The 18,764-nt window shown below is 36.9% G+C and overlaps 2 protein-coding genes across 3 annotated transcripts; one reads left to right on the forward strand and one right to left on the reverse strand.

The window, feature by feature from the left end:
* Nucleotides 1-286: 286 nt before the first annotated feature.
* LOC104099058 (protein AUXIN SIGNALING F-BOX 2-like) lies at nucleotides 287-3,497 on the forward strand. The gene is made up of 3 exons (XM_009605935.4): nucleotides 287-1,309; nucleotides 2,025-2,520; nucleotides 2,607-3,497. The coding sequence occupies exons 1-3, from the start codon at nucleotides 837-839 to the stop codon at nucleotides 3,375-3,377; spliced, it is 1,740 nt and encodes a 579-aa protein (XP_009604230.1). The 5' UTR covers nucleotides 287-836; the 3' UTR covers nucleotides 3,378-3,497.
* Nucleotides 3,498-4,065: 568 nt separating this feature from the next.
* Nucleotides 4,066-18,699, reverse strand: LOC104093108 (uncharacterized). Of its 2 annotated transcripts, none has more exons than XR_011411099.1 (3): nucleotides 5,297-5,392; nucleotides 4,987-5,203; nucleotides 4,066-4,455 (listed from the first exon to the last, which is right to left on the reverse strand). XR_011411099.1 is itself a non-coding variant. In XM_070185900.1 (3 exons), exons 1-3 carry the CDS (start codon nucleotides 18,081-18,083, stop codon nucleotides 4,443-4,445), a joined length of 279 nt encoding a protein of 92 aa, XP_070042001.1. In that variant the 5' UTR covers nucleotides 18,084-18,699; the 3' UTR covers nucleotides 4,066-4,442. The 2 variants fall into 2 exon arrangements, 1 of the variants encoding a protein (XP_070042001.1); XM_070185900.1 differs by lacking the exons at nucleotides 4,987-5,203; nucleotides 5,297-5,392 and adding exons at nucleotides 17,291-17,386; nucleotides 17,914-18,699.
* Between the last annotated feature and the right edge of the window lie 65 nt (nucleotides 18,700-18,764).

The following is an 18,764-nucleotide window of genomic DNA, read 5'->3' on the forward strand; positions in this document are numbered from 1 at the left end:
ATCAAACACCTTAATTTATTTTAAAAAAAAATACATTTGGCAAAAAAAAAAAAAAAGAATTTCAGCACCAACCAGGCTATAAGTCCATTACCAAGAACGTGTTGTGGTTAGAGAAGCTTATCAACAAAATGGCATTTCGTGTTAATAGATGGTGAAAGGAATGGCCAATTTTGCGAAACTGGCATTGCTTTTGAGATAAAGACACATGCATGTTACTCTGCTCTCAAGGACATATATCTACCGTCCGATCATTCCTTTTAACTCAACCAGAGTCAAGATTGAGCTTACTACTTTGGTTAGTCAATAGAGATGAGGAGAGACACTTCTCTCTCTTTCTTCCTTTTTTTCCTGAAGACTGATGAGTGGTGATGATGTGAAGCACTTTGCTTAGATATCTTATCATCATATTGAGATGGGGGGGAGAGAGAGAGAGAGAAGAACAGTTTCTTCTCTGATGAGTGAGTGATAATAATAATAATAATAAGAGATTTACTGCCCACGGAGGGAGCTCTGTCTCTCTGTCGGAATAGCTTCTTCACTTCAGATCTGCTCATTTTCATAAAGTTGTTCTCTAATCATCGCTTCTTAATATTATTATTATTTTATATATGATGGTGATGATGACTATATTCCTTATCTGATTAATTAATATCGTATTTCTTGAATTTCATTTTTTTTTTTCTCTTTCAGATCTATCCAAATGTTCTACTTGTAGTACCATAAAGGTCAAGTCTTTAGATCTACTCTCTCTGTGTTGTTAGATCTAGTTTTTGTTCAAAAATGTGAAGTTGTTCTACTTAATAAGTATGTTGGAAGGGTAGTGTTACCATCAAATAATGTGTTTGTGTCAATGTATGATGAATTACTTCCCTGAGGAAGTGTTGGAGCATGTCTTCAATTTCTTGACTTCCCACAGGGACCGAAATGCGGTCTCTTTGGTCTGTAATTCCTGGTATAGAGTTGAGAGGTTCAGTAGAGAGAAGGTTTTTGTAGGGAATTGTTACGCGGTAAGCCCCGAGAGAGTGATTGCTAGGTTTCCGAGGCTTAGGTCGCTTACCTTGAAAGGGAAGCCCCATTTTGCGGATTTCAATTTGGTCCCTCATGATTGGGGAGGTTATGTTGACCCTTGGATTGAGGCGATGGCCGCGAGTGGTGTGAACTTGGAGGAGCTTCGTTTGAAGAGGATGGTGGTTTCGGATGAGAGCCTTGAGCTACTCTCGCGATCCTTTCCTAATTTTAAGTCTTTGATATTGGTTAGCTGTGAAGGTTTCTCCACTGATGGTCTTGCTGCTATTGCTTCCAATTGCAGGTATATATTCCTTTACTGCAGCAAATCTTTCAGCCTAATAGAATATATATGCATTATTATTTCTTACTTGTCTTATTGTTGGTGCATTCGATATGTGTGTTTGCTTTTCGTGAATTGCATTAATGTAGCAGTAGTCCTTTCCTATATTGCTGCAGTTCTTCATCCTTGTGGCTTCTCTGAGTATTCGTTCTTAACCAAGCAATATACCAAATTGTGCTGTTGGGATATTTCTCTGTTTTGCGATGTCAGTTTAGTTCTGCATGCTTGTTTAGTTTTGGCTATTAAACTCAGTCTACAGTTTACGCAAGTTCTGTTCTTCGGACTACTTTAATAAGTTCTAATAGAATAAGTCTTTCTCTTTTTGGTGGCTCATGGTAGTTCATGTTGAAATGTCATGTTTATTCGCAATCAACTGTCTCTTAAAGCTGCAAGCTTCTTTATAGCTCACTCTGCGTATGAAGTAAGATATGTAAACACCTTTCTTCGCTGCACCTTGGTTCTCTACAAATTTTCATACCCATGATGTCTTGGTGAAGAACGTCTGTGAGGAGCTGCAAGGATGGTTTGAACTTGTGTTAAGGCAAAATTGTGATGCATTTGAATGATACACAGGGTAGATGATTAATTGAAATTGATCGTCTGATTCTTGACAATTTTGGCAAGGGTATCTTCACTTTGATCATTTGGTTTCTTGTTAATTGGTTCTCATTTGCAGGTTTTTAAGGGAGTTGGATTTGCAGGAAAATGAAGTCGAAGATCGTAGAGGGCAGTGGCTTAGTTGTTTTTCAGAGAGCTGCACTACTCTTGTCTCTTTGAATTTTGCCTGCCTCAAAGGAGAAGTTAACTTGGCAGCTCTTGAGAGGCTAGTGGCTAGATGTCCAAACCTAAGAAGTCTGAGATTAAATCATACTGTGCCTCTTGATGCTCTTCAAAGGATTTTAGTTAAAGCTCCTCACTTAGTGGACTTGGGGACAGGGACTTTTGTCAGTGATCCAGTTTCTGAGACTTACAACAAACTAAAGAATGCTCTGCAGAGGTGTACTTCTATTAGGAGCTTGTCGGGGTTCTTGGAGGTTGCTCCTCGCTGCCTGCCTGCTATTTATCCAATTTGCCTGAATTTGTCGTCTCTGAACTTGAGCTACGCACCTGGAATCTACAGTGCTGAACTTATAAAGCTGATTCGTTTCTGTGGAAAATTAGAGCGCCTATGGGTTGATATTCTTGCCCCCCTTTTAATTATTTCCTTGTTGCCCTATTTTCCTACAAATGTTTGACACAGTAAATATTGATTTTACAGATTTTGGATACTATTGGAGATAAAGGGCTAGGTGTTGTGGCTTCTACTTGTAAAGAATTGCAGGAATTAAGGGTCTTCCCATCTGACCTTCATGGATTTGGCCATGCTGCTGTAACTGAAGAGGGCTTGGTTGCAATATCAGCCGGTTGTCCAAAACTCAACTCATTATTGTATTTCTGCCAGCAGATGACTAATGCTGCACTTATAACCGTTGCCAAAAATTGCCCAAACTTTATTCGTTTTAGATTGTGCACTCTTAACCCAACTGTGCCAGACGCAGTTACCATGCAGCCACTAGACGAAGGTTTTGGGGCAATTGTACAGTCGTGCAAAGGCCTCAAGCGGCTGTCAGTCTCTGGTCTTCTAACTGATCAGGTTTTCCTTTACATAGGAATGTATGCTGAGCAGCTTGAGATGCTCTCCATAGCCTTTGCTGGAGATAGTGACAAGGGGATGCTATATGTGTTGAACGGGTGCAAGAAAATGAAAAAGCTTGAGATCAGGGATAGCCCTTTTGGTAATGTGGCACTTCTGGCGGACGTGGGGAAGTATGAGACAATGCGATCCCTTTGGATGTCGTCCTGCCAAGTGACCCTTGGAGCATGCAAGGCTGTTGCTCAGAAGATGCCGAGGCTCAATGTGGAGATCATCAGTGAGAGCGACCAGACAGACACTTGCTCTGATGATAGGCAAAAGGTAGAGAAGATGTACTTGTATCGAACATTGGTTGGTCCCAGGAAGGATGCACCAGATTTCGTCCGGACGTTGTAGAGGACATGTGTGCATTTGCTTCCCTCTGCCTCTTGTAACTTTAATTTGTTCAAATGAACTGTTATGTATTCTTAGTTCAACTATCAACTTATTGGAATGGAGACCATTCACTTTTCTGAATCTGGTGATCCACAAATTTAAAGGGCATTTCTTTATCTTGCTGTATGGATCTCTTTGCATATTTCCGGCTTCATTTACTCCATAGCCAGGAAAATGTGGATAGATTTATGCGTGTTATATTTAACTTTCTACTCTAAATTCTCTCTGCCCAACTATATGATTTATAATCATTTTCAGATTGACTACTCTTTTAACTTGATAAGACTAGGATATGAATTAGTATATAAATGAGATTCTGAGGGATAAAAGTCTAAAACTTTTCTAAAGTTATTCCTCATTAAATTTATAACTGATTACTTACGTTGACTTAATGGAACTTTTTAATTAAAGAAAGGTTTTGAAACACAACTACATTAGATCTTTAATTAGAGCAATCATATGCAATAAACATATGAATAAGCTCGCATCTCCTGCGATTACCTTGCAAGTCACAGAAAGATTAAAGTCTTACTCAAACCTAATCTGCTCTCTCAGATAATGATTTTTAAAGAACCCACCATTTGGGCAAGCAAAACTCTTTGCACCTCAACCTCATTAAAAAAGAAGAAAAAAGCACTGGAAGGAACCATAAGAAAATGAATCGTTGCTGCTCAAGAAACAGGCGACTGATCTGTTGTTCAAGGACTAAAACTATGTTCAACATTCTCTTACAGTGAATCTGTAACCTAGAAATCTGCGGAGAAAAAACAATTCAGTTTACTGATCAATTCCTCAGACGTTGTAGTGTAAATCTAAACTGGTAACCTGTGATACCTACGACGCAAAAGAACTAAAACTGAAGGTGTCCAACTTGATATGCATCCTTGCTTGAATAAAGACCAAGTTGTGGAACCAACATTCACCGTTTCTTTTTGGTTCCCTTTGCGACACTGGATTTTGATGGGGTTGCAACCAGGTATACAAACAGAACCACAATTGAGACCACAGAAATCAAAGATCCATATTTTACCAACCAACTCTGCAAAAAAACAAAGACAGATGAAAGTTAGGACCTAATTCTTAAAACTTTCCACCGAAGCCATCATAAGTTCAAGAGAAACCCCACATTACTTTTAAAGAAGGGAATCACGTGAGAGATGTAAGATACATCAATTCAAGATGTCATAAAACACGTCCAACTTTGGGGAGGACTAGGGGATATCAAATGAGACTATACTCCATGTTTCACACTGTCCTCAAATTTTCTACACCATGTAGTTTACTTTTAACATTTGCAGCCAAATACATCGGCGTCCCCTTAACCTTGGCACTAATTTTTTTTCTTATCTTAGGGTTCGACCTATTGAACACCTAAAATATGAAATACAACAAAAAAAGGAAAGGTCTTTGATGCCCAAAAAAGAAAAAAACTTTCTTTCCAGATAAGTATTTCTTCTCCCCCCTTCCTCACGTCTTCTTCATCTTCTTTCTTTCTTGCCCAAATCGATTTCTAGTTTTACATGATTGTAATCATTCTAAAAACCAATAATAATACAAGCAGAAATCATACCTTAGCCTGTGAATTTTTGCCAGCAGTGTAAGATATCCATGCAAGAAAAATAAAATAAAATTAAAGGAAGTCATTATAAGAAACAACGACCAGTTAAACCATATTTAGATGGCCGTGTGCAGCTGCAACTAGTACTTAATCTTACCCAATCAAACTTTTTCTCAGGAGGTCTATCAGCTAGTATGTCAAGAGGAAGGATTGGAGTTGAGTATGCCTCCTAGAACAAAAACATTTAAGATCCAACACCATCCATATTCCATATCAACCAAACAGGTAAAAGCATGTCAAGAAACTGACGAGAATGTCAAACCTGCAGAGCAGCCTTTGTGGGGATGCGGAATGTTATAACTGCTGGTGCACCATAAAACACTGTTTTTGTCTTAGCCTCCAACTCAAAGGTGTGAGAACCTAATTTTTTTGACTATATTTGAATTTTTATCATCTTCTACTATGTAAATATTTTTAAAATTTAATATATATTTTTTTTAACTTTGTTACACTTATACATATATATATATATAGAGAGAAAAAATTATTAATAATTTAAAAGGTCAATTATTATTTTTAGTATTATTTTTATTATTATTTTTATCTTTATTTTTAAATAAAATGAATTAAAAACCGAAAATAAATAAATATTAATTTTTGTAAAAAACAAATTTCGGATGAGAATTAAAAAATAGGAAAAGTAGAAATATAAAATTAAAAAGTAAAAGTAAAAGTAGGTAGAAATTGATTAATAAAAAAAGTAAAAGAAAATAAAAAATTAAAAAAATAAAAGTAAAAAAATGTGGAAATTTAAAAAATGAAAAGTAAAATAAACTTTGAATTAAAAAATAAAAGTAAGAGTATATGATTTTTTTTATAAAAAAAAAAGTAAAAGTAAGTGGGAAATAAAAAAATAAAAGTAAAATAAGTGGGAAATAAAAAAAGAAAAGTAAAAAAAGTAAAAAAAGTGAAATTTTAAATATATTAAAAGTAAAAAAAGTGAAAAATTAAAAAATAAAAGTAAAGGAAAGTGGGGAATTATTTTAAAAAAAAAATAAGAAAAATGGGAAGTGAAAATTATTTTTAATTAAAAATAAAAAATAAAAAATCTAAAAATTCCGATTTTGTTTTCTATAAATAGAAGAGAAATGTGATGAAAAAAGAGAAAAAGAGAGAGAGAAAGGAAAAAATAGGGAGGAAGGAATTGAGAAAAAAATATTTTTCTTCTTCTAAAATAAGGAAATTTCTACTCGTGTCATTCTTTCTTCGGCTTTCTTTCGAAAAATCCAGCAGCTTCACCACTCCAAAACCACCAGCCCTTGACCACTTTTGAGCTATCATTAACCCCCCTCCAGCCATCCCCCTCAAAAAAAAAGCTCCAAAAATAGCCACTAAATCGTCAGTTTTGCAAGGTCGATTGAGGTTGCAAGTTGAGATTTGCCTCTCGAGTTTTCCGTGGTCCGAAGGATCCAGTTGAGAGCTATCCGATCATTGAGTGATTATAATTTAAATCCACAATCATCAATACAAAGGTTCACTTCTCTTTCTATTTTTTTTTCTCATTAATGTTTTGGGTCACTCTGTTTTAATTTAACTTTGAGTATGATATGATCGAGTTCGCATCTGAGTGTGCTAAGATTAATTTGTTCTCATATTGAGTATTTGTTAAGATTAATTTATTGTCCTTTTTAGTAGTTCATATGGTTAATTTTATTGATGAATATGTATTAATTCGTTACTTTTCTTGTTTATTCAATGAAGTAATGGCTTTCCATTTTAGCATGCTTTAGTTTCATTTTGATCTTCTATCTTAGTGACTAAATTGGTCATGTCTGTATCTATCTTTTTCTGCCATAAATTTAGTCTAATTTCAAATATTGGTTAGCAGTAAAATTATAAGAGATTAGGTTGGGCCATGATTGGTGTAAGACTTTAATTGGACTTCCCTAGCGTATTTATGGGCTAATTGTTGCACATGACCAAAAACAAATAAACATTCACAAGCTAGCCAACTTTTTTCATAATTAATTTACTTCATTTCCTCCAAAACAATATACATATCTCATGACCTTACAATAATGTCAAAATTAGTAATTGAATAATATTCGAACACCGTAGCTTGATTTAGACGCGATTAATAATAAATCATCGTGACTATGGGTACGGTTCCTGTGGCATAGTCATGATACGTAAACCCCAATTCGAGTGTGCGTTTCACGTGACTCGACCACAACTTCAAACAATAATAAATAAAATTAAACACGTTGTAGATTGCGGGTGCGTTTCACGTGACGCGATTTGCGATGTGTATAAACAACGAGTGTACGACAACGTAACTCGTCTCATATTAATTCCATAAAAGTTTAAAATGCAGTAATGTAATAAAAGCGGTAAAAGGAATAAAAATGCACATATAGTTTTAAAACATGTTATAAATCAGATAATTACGCCAAGTATTAATTGTTAAGTGATCGTGCTAAAACTACGGAACTCGGAAGTACCTCACACCTTCTCCCAGGTTAACAGAATTCCTTACCCGGTCTTCTGTGTTCACGGACCAAAAATAAGAGCCAAATTTCCTCGATTTGGGATTCTAAAATAAATCGGTGACTTGTGACACCATAAATTATTCTAAGTGGCGAATATGAATAAATAAATAATCCCATTTCGAATAATGTCACTTAAAATAAAAAAACTCCCTATCCCCTATCCCCTCGGGGAAAAGGAGGTGTGACAGCTCTGGCGACTCTGCTGGGGAATAAGAACCCAGAATCTCTGGTTCAGGGTTCAGAATTCGAGCTTAGAATAGCTGTTATACTTGGCTTTTATTTATTATCTTATTTTTACGTGTTTGAGCCTGATATGCTAAATGCCGCTTTTTACCGCTTTGATATTGCTTGAACTGTATATAAACTGTTAAGAAACCCTCTTCTCTTTGAGTCTTCTAAATCTTTTGGGAAGCGTGCGCTTCGCGTGACTTCTTTTCTGTTAGAGTCATACCCTAATTTTAGATCGAGGTTCGGACAAGTTGCAAAGCTGGTGAACCTTCTATATTCCCGGTACGCTGCCCCCCTCGGCTCGAGTTGTCTGCTCGGGTAAGCCAGGTCTAGAACAACACACCTAGGATCTAAACCTAGAATAACATAGCCTCATGCCGGATCCCTAGTAGGAACGTTTATTTGCATCACGTGCATTTGACTTTAGGAACTCAACATAGGGGTTGGGTTCGTCTAGGACAGGTGTACCCAATATGTTGGACCATCTTAATGCATTTTACGTGCTATTTGTGCATATGTTTGTTTCGGCTTGCATGTTGACCGGCTTCTAGAATAAGAAAAGGGAACCAAGAAAAAACAAAGAGTGAGGTAAAAAAAAATACTCGATTTTGAAAATCCAGGTATTTGAAAAATACTGAAACTCTGAAAAAAAAAGTCATTTTCAAAATAAGTCGTGTTTTCCTATTACTCCAAAACCTACCGAACTACGCGGGTCTGATTCTCACCGGATGTGAGATACGTAGGCAAAAAATCCAAAAAATCCAAAAAATTTCCTTCTTTTATAGAAGTTTTTCTTTTGGATTTTTTTTTATAAAAAAAAAGTCAAAATCCAAAAATATTTTTCTTTAATTCATTCTTTAGAAGTTTTTTCTTAGAAAATCCCAAATAAATAAAAATTTAAAACCAAAAAAAAAAAATTCTTTATAGAAGTCTTTCATTTGAAAAAAGAAACAAATCAATTCAAAATCCAAAAATATTCTCTACAAAGTCATGCCATTCGATTTGAAAAATGCCGGGGCAACTTACATGAGAGCCATGACTGCCATCTTCCATGACATGATGCACCGGGAAATTGAGGTGTATGTGGATGATGTGATCATTAAATCCAGAACACAAGAAGGCCATGTGCAAGATCTGAGAAAGTTCTTTGAGCGTCTGCGCAGGTATGATTTGAAATTAAATCCAGCCAAATGTGCATTCGGAGTTCCATCTGGGAAACTTCTGGGGTTTATAGTCAGCCGGAGGGGTATTGAGTTAGATCCGGCAAAGATAATGTCTATTCGGGATTTGCCACCTCCGAGAACCAAGAAAGAGGTCATAAGTCTACTAGGGAGATTGAATTACATCAGCAGGTTCATTGCTCAGCTTACTACCACGTGTGAGCCCATATTTAAGTTGCTGAAGAAAGATGCAGTGATCAAATGGACAGATGAATGTCAAGAGGCTTTTGATAAGATCAAAGAATATTTGTCAAATCCGCCAGTGTTGGTTCCACCCGAGCTAGGAAGACCTTTGTTCTTGTATCTAACAGTCTTGGAAAATTCCTTTGGCTGTGTCCTGGGGCAACATGATGTGACCGGGAAGAGAGAGAAAGCCATATACTAGTTGAGCAAGAAGTTTACCATTTATGAAGCCAAGTATACTTTGTTGGAAAGAACTTGTTGCGCCCTAACTTGGGTCGCCCAGAAGCTCAGACATTATCTTTTGGCCTATACCACATATCTCATAACTAGAATGGATCCTCTAAAGTACATATTCCAGAAACCAATGCCCACGGGAAGGTTAGCAAAATGGCAAATCCTGCTCACTGAGTTCGACATTGTCTATGTCACTCGTACAGCAATGAAAGCTCAAGCCTTGACGGATCATCTAGCTGAGAACCCGGTTGATGATGAATACCAACCCCTAAGTACTTACTTTCCGGACGAGGAAGTAAATTCAGTTGAAGTAATTCCAGAAGACACCAATGCTTGGAAAATGTTCTTTGATGGAGCTGTAAATGCAAAAGGTGTCGGGATTGGGGCAATTTTGGTTTCACCCACCGGTCAGCACTACCCGGCCACAGCCCGGCTTCGGTTCTTCTGTACCAACAACACCGCTGAGTATGAAGCCTGCATTATGGGCATGAATATGGAAGTTGATCCGGATGTGGAAGAATTTTTAATCACAGGAGATTCAGATTTGATCATTCGGCAAGCCCAAGGTGAATGGAAAACTCGAGATATCAAGCTTATCCCATATAGGCAACATGTGGAAGATCTAAGCAAACGATTCAAGTCCGTCGAGTTCAGGTATATTCCTCGATTCCACAACGAGTTAGCTGATGCATTAGCTACTTTGGCCTCAATGCTGCCATATCCGGGCAATGTCCATATTGACCCGCTGGAAATCCAAATTCGAGAGAGGCATGGTTATTGTAATACAATTGAAATAGAACCAGATGTTCAGCCATGGTATCATGATATCAAAAGGTTTATGAAAATAAAGAAATATCCCGAACAGGCTAGTGGAGACCAAAAGAGAACCATTAGAAGGCTTGCCAGCAGTTTCTTCTTGAGCGGAGAAATCTTGTACAAAAGAACTCCAGATCTGAATCTCTTGAGGTGTGTAGATACCCTAGAAGCTGAAAAGATCATGAACGAAGTGAATTCGGGAGTATGTGGACCTCACATGAACGGATATGTCCTTTCAAAGAAAATCCTTCGGGCAGGTTATTACTGGATGACCATGGAAAAGGATATTGCTTCAGTTTTGTCCGGAAGTGTCATCAGTTTCAGATACACGGTGACCGGATTCATGCACCGCCTTCAGAGTTACACCTTATGTCAGCACCTTGGTCGTTCGTTGCCTGGGGTATGGATGTCATTGGGCCAATCGAGCCGAAAGCTTCAAATGGGCACAGATTCATCTTGGTTGCCATTGATTATTTCACAAAGTGGGTTGAAGCAGTCACTTTCAAAGCCGTCACCAAGAAAGCGGTAGTGGACTTCGTGCATTCCAACATTATTTGTCATTTTGGTATTCCTAAAACTATCATTACAGACAATGCTGCAAATCTGAACAGCCACTTGATGAGGGAGGTATGTGAACAATTTAAGATTACGCATCGTAATTCTACCCCTTATCGGCCCAAATCTAATGGCATTGTTGAAGCTACAAACAAGAATATCAAGAAGATCCTCAAGAAAATGATTCAAAGTTCTAGACAGTGGCATGAAAAGCTGCCTTTCGCATTATTGGGATATCGCACAACCGTGCGCACATCAGTTGGGGCTACGCCTTACTTATTGGTTTATGGCACTGAAGCCGTAATACCTGCAGAAGTTGAAATTCCCTTTCTTCGAATCATTGTTGAAGCCGAGATCGAGGATGATGAATGGATAAAGGCCTGATTGGAAAAATTAACTATGATTGATGAAAATCGAATGGCCGCAGTTTGCCACGGGCAGTTGTACCAACAAAGAATGACTCATGCCTACAACAAGAAAGTACGACCCAGAAAATTCGAAGTGGGGCAACTCGTTCTAAGACGTATTCTCCCGCATCATAAGGAAGCAAAAGGAAAATTTGCTCCAAATTGGAAAGGTCCATATATTATAAGAAAACTGTTGCCGAAAGGAGCGCTGTACTTGGGAAACATTGAAGGAAATGACCCCGAAACAGCTGTCAATGCAGATGCGATCAAGAGGTATTATGTTTGACCCTTTTTTGTTTCTTTGATCTCCCGCTTTGGAACCTGGAAGTTACTACGGAAAAAAAAATGATTAAAAAAAATAAATAAAGTTCCTTGAACTACGTTTGACTTGATTCCGAAAGGATACGTAGGCAGCATCTCTTTGGGGTTCAGTCACACCAAAATAAAAATCCAAATTCCCTCAAAAGTAAAACTGGGGCAGATGTTATAATGGTTTGGCGATGATTTTGTCTAAAAGGTTCCAAAGTTGTAATTCAATCCAAATCCTTTTTACCCAAATCATTTTCAAGTCCTTCCGATCAATCGGCAAAGAGATTCAAAATGGGAGGATACAGTAACTTGGATCTGATACAACAAAATAAGAGAGTCTTATTGATGAAAACCTCACGGGCACCATAAGGCGATGGTAAGCAGAGAAATTCGAAAATGAGAGAGTCTTATTAGTGAAAACTCACAAAGAGCACTATAAGGCGATGTTGAGAAGAGAAATGAGAGAGGCCAGCTGGTGAAAACCCGCAAAGGGCGCCACTGATCGAAAAGAGGATCCTCACAATCACTGGCATTGACACAGTCCTGGGCAAAGTTTCTCAGTCTCAAAGCAAGAGTTATGATGAATTTCTGAGAGTTGGACGATTTACACAGATCATGCATCTAGTCCAAGAGGCATGTCATGTTCATTGAAGTCTGTATACACTCCAGATAAGTCCTTCTTTCTTTTCCCCGAAAGGGATACCTCTTGTCTAAATTCATTTGTCCATTCCATTGTTTGCTTTTCTTTGAATCCTTTTCGATTTAACTCTGTTATGAAACTAAGACAAAGAAGGGAAGGCAGGACTGATTTACAGGGTTCTCACTTGATACAAGCCAATATGCAAAAGAAAAGGCACCCAATCTCGGCAAGGGCATCAAGTTGACTCCAACTGGCCATGTTGGCCGATGTTTCGAAATCAAAAACTGTTGAAAGAGGAAATTCAAAGTCAAATGCCCACAAGGGCAAAATAAAAGTTGAAAAGGTTAAGTCCCACGTGACTAACCATCATGGCAAAGTCCGAAAAAACCAGAGATTCTCCGAGGTTAGAAATGCAATCGATATTCAGGAAACAACCAGTTGCAACTGAAAGGACCGAGACCAAGTGACTGAAACAATCAAGGCCACAAAACCAACCACCGTTTCAAACTGACAAATTGTTCTTTGTTTGAAAAAAAAAATAGGAAAACATGTGCAATCCAAAAGCAACCTTGCAAGAAGCAGGTGCAACCAAAACGAAATTACGCAAAGGCTAGAAATAGTTTTGCAGCAACTACTGCAAAAGGGAAGACTTCTTCAAACTCTTTCCCGCATTTTACTCATTATCTTAAATATATATATATATATATATATATATATATATATATATATATATATATATATATATATATATATGAAATTAAAAAGAAAGAAAAAAAATCATGGTAGTATAGGGTCTCCAATCCCTAGCTGTGTTTTCCAACATAGGGTCCCCACTCCTTAGTTGATTTTATTTTAGACATAGGGTCTCTACTCCCTAGTCTCTTTTCCAACATAGGGTCTCCACTCCCTAGTTGATGTTTTTAGACATAGGGTATCCATTCCCTAGTATGCTTTTTCAACATAGGGTCTCCACTCCCTAGTTGATGTTTTTAGACATAGGGTCTCCACTCCCTAGTCTCTTTTCCAACAGAGGGTCTCCACTCCCTAGTTGATATTTTTAGACATAGGGTCTTCACTCCCTAGTCGCTTTTCCAACATAGGCTCTCCACTCCCTAGTTGAAGTTATTTTGGACATAGGGTCTCCACTCCCTAGTCGCTTTTCCAACATAGGGTCTCCACTCCCTAATTGATAATTTTTAGACATAGGGTCTCCACTCCCTAGTCGCTTTTCCAACATAGGGTCTCCACTCCTTAGTAGATGATTTTTAGGCATAGAGTCTCCACTCCCTAGTCCCTTTTCTAACATAGGGTCTCCACTCCCTAGTTGATTTTATTTTTAGACATAGGGTCTCCACTCCCTAGTCGCCTTTTCCAACATAGGGTCTCCACTCCCTAGTTGATTTTATTTTAGACATAGGGTCTCCACTCCCTAGTCGCTTTTCCAACATAGGGTATCCACTCCCTAGTTGATTGATATTTTAGACATAAGGTCTCCACTCCCTAGTCTCTTTTCCAACATAGGGTCTCCACTCCCTAGTTGATGATTTTCCAACATAGGGTATCCACTCCCTAGTTGATGATATTTTAGACATAGGGTCTCCACTCCCTAGTCTCTTTTCAAACATAGGGTCTCCACTCCCTAGTTGATGATTTTCCAACATAGGGTTCCCACTCCCTAGTTGATGATTTTTAGACATAGGGTCTCCACTCCCTAGTTTCGTTTCCAACATAAGGTCTCCACTCCCTAGTTGATGTTTTTAGACATAGGGTTTCTATTCCCTAGTCGCTTTTCCAACATAGGGTATCCACTCCCTAGTTGTTATTTTTAGACATAGGGGCTCCACTCCATAGTCGTTTTTTCCAATATAGGGTCTCCACTCCCTAGTTGATTTTATTTTTGACATAGGGTCTCCACTACCTAGTCGCTTTTTCCAACATAGAGTCTCCACTCCCTAGTTGATTTGATCTTAAAAGCAGGGTACACCATTTCCCGATATCTTTGCCAATATAGGGTATCCCATTCCCTGGCCACATTTTCCCAACATAAGGTACACCAATCCTTAGTTGAGATATCCTTTTGACAATAAAAGAACACAATCCAAAAAAAAAAAAACATGACATTTTCAGGGTACACCACTCCCGACCTTTTATTGCTTTCAATAAAGAAGTAGTTTAGAATTTTGTTACAATAACTCATGAAATTTTTCTAGTGCAAATTGGGGCAGAAAAATTTTGTTCGATTGTTTATTTTGGTGTCTGAGTAGGTTTTACCTCGAGGCATAAGGTTCGAGATGACCAAAAGAAGAAGTTTCAATTCAGAATAAAAGAAAAGAAAAAAATAAGTGAATCCAAAATGCAATAGCAATTGAAAAGATGTGGAATGCTAAGACATGACTGAAGCCACGAGCATTGGAGTCCTGTTTTGATTAGACGAAGTTATAGAACAATGAACTAGAACCTACAGCTAGCATCAACGTTTAGATCAGAGTCTGCATGAAGAACCAGTCAAGACTCAAGATCAAGTTTCTGAAGACTCATAAATAGGAATCTTGTAACTCATAATTGATAGGCTTGTTTAGTTTTTTTTTTTTGTGATATAATAGCAGGACCGCGGACCGCGGACCGGAGCCTCGACGGAACCTCACTCGACTCTTCAACTCATCATTCCACCATTCTCTTTGAACTACACACGACCTGATTCCCCTATAACCCAGGATATGTAGGCTGTCCAAAACCAGGACTCGGTTGCACCCTATCTTTTATTTCTTTTCCTTTTGAATAATGGGTTGGTCAAAAATTAGTCACGTGGCTCACCTAGTCTTTGCCTGAAAACTCTCCATGTTTCCAAGCAAAGAGGGGCAGTAGCTGTGAGCACCTAATTTTTGACTATATTTAAATTTTTATCACCTTCTACTATGTAAATATTACTATTAATATTATTTTTATCTTTATTTTTAATAAAATGAATTAAAAACCGAAAATAAATAAAAATTAATTATTATTTTTTTAAAAAAAACAAATTTCGGATGGGAATTACAAAATAGGAAGAGTAGAAATATAAAATTAAAAAGTAAAAGTAGGTAGAGATTGTTTAATAAAAAAAGTAAAAGAAAGTGAAAAATTAAAAAAATAAAAGTCAAAGAATGTGAAAATTTTAAAAAATGAAAAGTAAAATAAAGTTGGAATCAAAAAATAAAAGTAAGGATATCTGATTTATTTTTTAAAAAAAAAGTAAAAGTAAGTGGGAAATAAAAATAGAAAAGTAAAATAAGTGGAAAATAAAAAAAAAAGTAAAAAAGTGGGATTTTAAATAGATTAAAAGTAAAAAAGTGAGAAATTAAAAAATAAAAGTAAAGAAAAGTGGGGAATTTTTTTTTTTTAAAAATAAGAAAAATGGGAAGTGAAAATTCTTTTTAATTAAAAATAAAAAATAAATAAAAAATAAAAAATAAAAATCTGAAAATTCCGAATTTATTTTTATATAAATAGAAGAGAAATGTGATAAAAAAGGGAGAGAGAGAGAGAGAGAGAGAAAGGAAAAAATAGGGAGGAAGGAATTGAGAAAAAAATATTTTTCTTCTTCTAAAATAAGAAAATTTTTACTCGTGTCATTCTTTCGAAAAATACAGCAGCTTCACCACTCCAAAACCACCAGCCCTTGACCACTTTTGACCAATCATTAACCCCCTCTCCCCAACAAAAAAAAAGCTCCAAAAATAGCCACTAAATCGTGAGTTTTGCAAGGTCGATTGAGGTTGCAAGTTGAGATTTGCCGCTCGAGTTTTCCGTGGTCCGAAGGGTCCAGTTGAGAGTTATCCGATCATTGAGTGGTTGTAATTTAAATCCAGAATCATCAATACAAAGGTTCACTTCTCTTTCTATTTTTTTTTCTCATTAATGTTTTGGGTCACTCTGTTTTAATTTAACTTTGAGTATGATATGATCGAGTTCGCATCTGAGTGTGCTAAGATTAATTTGTTCTCATATTGAGTATTTGTTAAGATTAATTTATTGTCCTTTTTAGTAGTTCATATGGTTAATTTTATTGATGAATATGTATTAATTCGTTACTTTTTTTGTTTATTCAATGAAGTAATGGCTTTCCATTTTAGCATGCTTTAGTTTCATTTTGATCTCCTATCTTAGTGACTAAATTGGTCATGTCTGTATCTATCTTTTCCTGCCATAAATTTAGTCTAATTTCAAATATTGGTTAGCAGTAAAATTACAAGAGATTAGGTTGGGCCATGATTGGTGTAAGACTTTAATTGGACTTCCCTAGCGTATTTATGGGCTAATTGTTGCACATGACCAAAAACAAATAAACATTCACAAGCTAGCCAACTTTTTCCATAATTAATTTACTTCATTTCCTCCATAACAATATACATACATCATGACCTTACAATAATGTCAAAATTAGTAATTGAATAATATTCGAACATCGTAGCTTGATTTAGGCGCGATTAATAATAAATCATCGTGACTATGGGTACGGTTCCTGTGGCATAGTCATGATACGTAAACCTCAATTCGAGTGTGCGTTTCACGTGACTCGACCACAACTTCAAACAATAATAAATAAAATTAAACACGTTGTAGATTGCGGGTGCGTTTCACGTGACACGATTTGCGATGTGGATAAACAACGAGTGTATGACAACGTAACTCGTCTCATAATAATTCCATAAAAGTTTAAAATGCAGTAATGTAATAAAATCGGTAAAAGGAATAAAAATGCACATATAGTTTTAAAACATGTAATAAATCAGATAATTACGCCAAGTATTAATTGTTAAGTGACGTGCTAAAATCACGGAACTCGGGAGTGCCTCACACCTTCTCCCAGGTTAACAGAATTCCTTACCCGGTCTTCTGTGTTCGCGGACCAAAAATAAGAGCCAGATTTCCTCGATTTGGGATTCTAAAATAAATCGGTGACTTGGGACACCATAAATTATTCCAAGCGGCGACTCTAAATAAATAAATAAACTCATTTCGAATAATGTCACTTAAATTGAAAAAATTCCCTGTCCCCTATCCCTCGGGGAAAAGGAGGTGTGACAAAAGGAATGCGAGAGAACAGTTCCCGTGACATCAGATAATCAAGTATGATAAAGAGATAAATTTAAAGATACTTAATTGTCAGATACCACAAATAATATGAAAACTCACGCATCCAGCCTTTCCCATGACATGGATGTGTTGCCAGCGACAATGTCAAACACATTTTGAGACCAGCTATCATTAAGGTTTAGATCATATGCCGTCCTGAACAAATAAGAGCTTATTCGTATCAAAAGATCAGCAACACATTGTTTTTTACAAAAAAAATAAAGAAAGAACACAAAGAATCCATTTCATAGAAATAGCATCACCAAATCTCCGAGATCTAATGGTGGATAGACACAAGAAAGGGAAGATTCAGAAAATAGCCTTGCTAAAGCAGTATTAAATTTAAGGCAGGTAAAAGCATGCACACACAAGTTTGAGATAAAAAATGTTAACAAGGTAGGAAAGATTTAATTGACCAAATATCATTAGTGGTTAATTTTCAGAGAATTAACAATGTTTTCACTAATAAAAGATCTTATGCTTGCAACTACTCAAGGGGCTTAAACAGCTGACTTGGATCCCTCAACTTCTCTTTACCTCATCTACCTCTTACAAACGGCAAAAAAACCCCTTTCCTCTGCAGTCATTTTCCCTCATCCTCCTCTGTTATGTCAATTTGGCAATAAAAGTAGTAACCAGAAGAGAAACAAGTGGGATCTGGGGGAAAAGAGATGAAAACGTACGCAGATCCTTTATTATAGATATCAATGGAGATAAAGAGTCGTTCGGCACCGGATTTGAGGCGAGTAAGAGTGGCCTTCTTGTGTGCCACAATGAATGGTCCCTCGGAGCTGGCGATCGTCAATAATAGAGCTAAAACTGCAGCTATGAGGACGGAATTACAATCCGCCATGGATGAAGAAACTAGCAGCTATGAGATAGTAGCAGTGTAAGCAAACTAGGCTAGGGTTGGGTGAGTACTGTGTGCCAGATGTAAAATGATCTGCTCTGTCTTTTTATCAAAGCTCGTCTTTCCTCCACATGCACTAACATCCCAGTCGCTCCAATTGATTGATTTGCATTCATATTTCCAAATCCGAACATTAACCCCCACTTTTTTTTTTTTTTTGGGTAAATCAGTTACTAATACTTGTATTGTATTATGATCATGAGTTGATGTAGAGTTTGGACACAGATTCATCTAAATAAATTTACTTTAGTTTATGCATACATTTTGGGTGTGTTTGGTGAAAATATTTTAAAATTTTCTCCTGTTTGCTTAAATATTTTTTTCGTGGACTAATTTTCATCCAATTTAAATCAAAAGGAAGAAAAATATTTTCTAAAATCTTTTCTCAACCTACCCCATCTTATTCTACACCTCCACCTCCCGCCTCGCCCCACTCACCCCTACCCCCATCCCCGCCACCCATCCCCTTAACATCTCTACCGTCACTCCGACCCCTGGACTTGGACCTACTACCCTCCGCCCCTTACCCATATCGTCTCATTTAGTATTTGTCTTAATAATATATTTTCAAAAATATGTTCTATTACCTAACCAAACATTTTCCTTTGTACCCTTTATTTGTTT

This window comes from Nicotiana tomentosiformis, chromosome 9, assembly GCF_000390325.3.
Source record: "Nicotiana tomentosiformis chromosome 9, ASM39032v3, whole genome shotgun sequence".
Taxonomy (NCBI): domain Eukaryota; kingdom Viridiplantae; phylum Streptophyta; class Magnoliopsida; order Solanales; family Solanaceae; genus Nicotiana; species Nicotiana tomentosiformis.

Bases quoted from the DNA above. Each gene is read 5' to 3' on its own strand.
- LOC104099058 (XM_009605935.4), top strand. From the start codon at position 837: ATGTGTTTGTGTCAATGTATGATGAATTACTTCCCTGAGGAAGTGTTG. The intron at 1,310-2,024 runs GTATATATTCCT...TCTCATTTGCAG, and splicing joins GCTATTGCTTCCAATTGCAG to GTTTTTAAGGGAGTTGGATT. The intron at 2,521-2,606 runs GTTGATATTCTT...TTGATTTTACAG, and splicing joins GAAAATTAGAGCGCCTATGG to ATTTTGGATACTATTGGAGA.
- LOC104093108 (XM_070185900.1), bottom strand. From the start codon at position 18,083: ATGGCGGATTGTAATTCCGTCCTCATAGCTGCAGTTTTAGCTCTATTA. The intron at 17,387-17,913 runs GTACGTTTTCAT...TTATTTGTTCAG, and splicing joins ATCTATAATAAAGGATCTGC to GACGGCATATGATCTAAACC.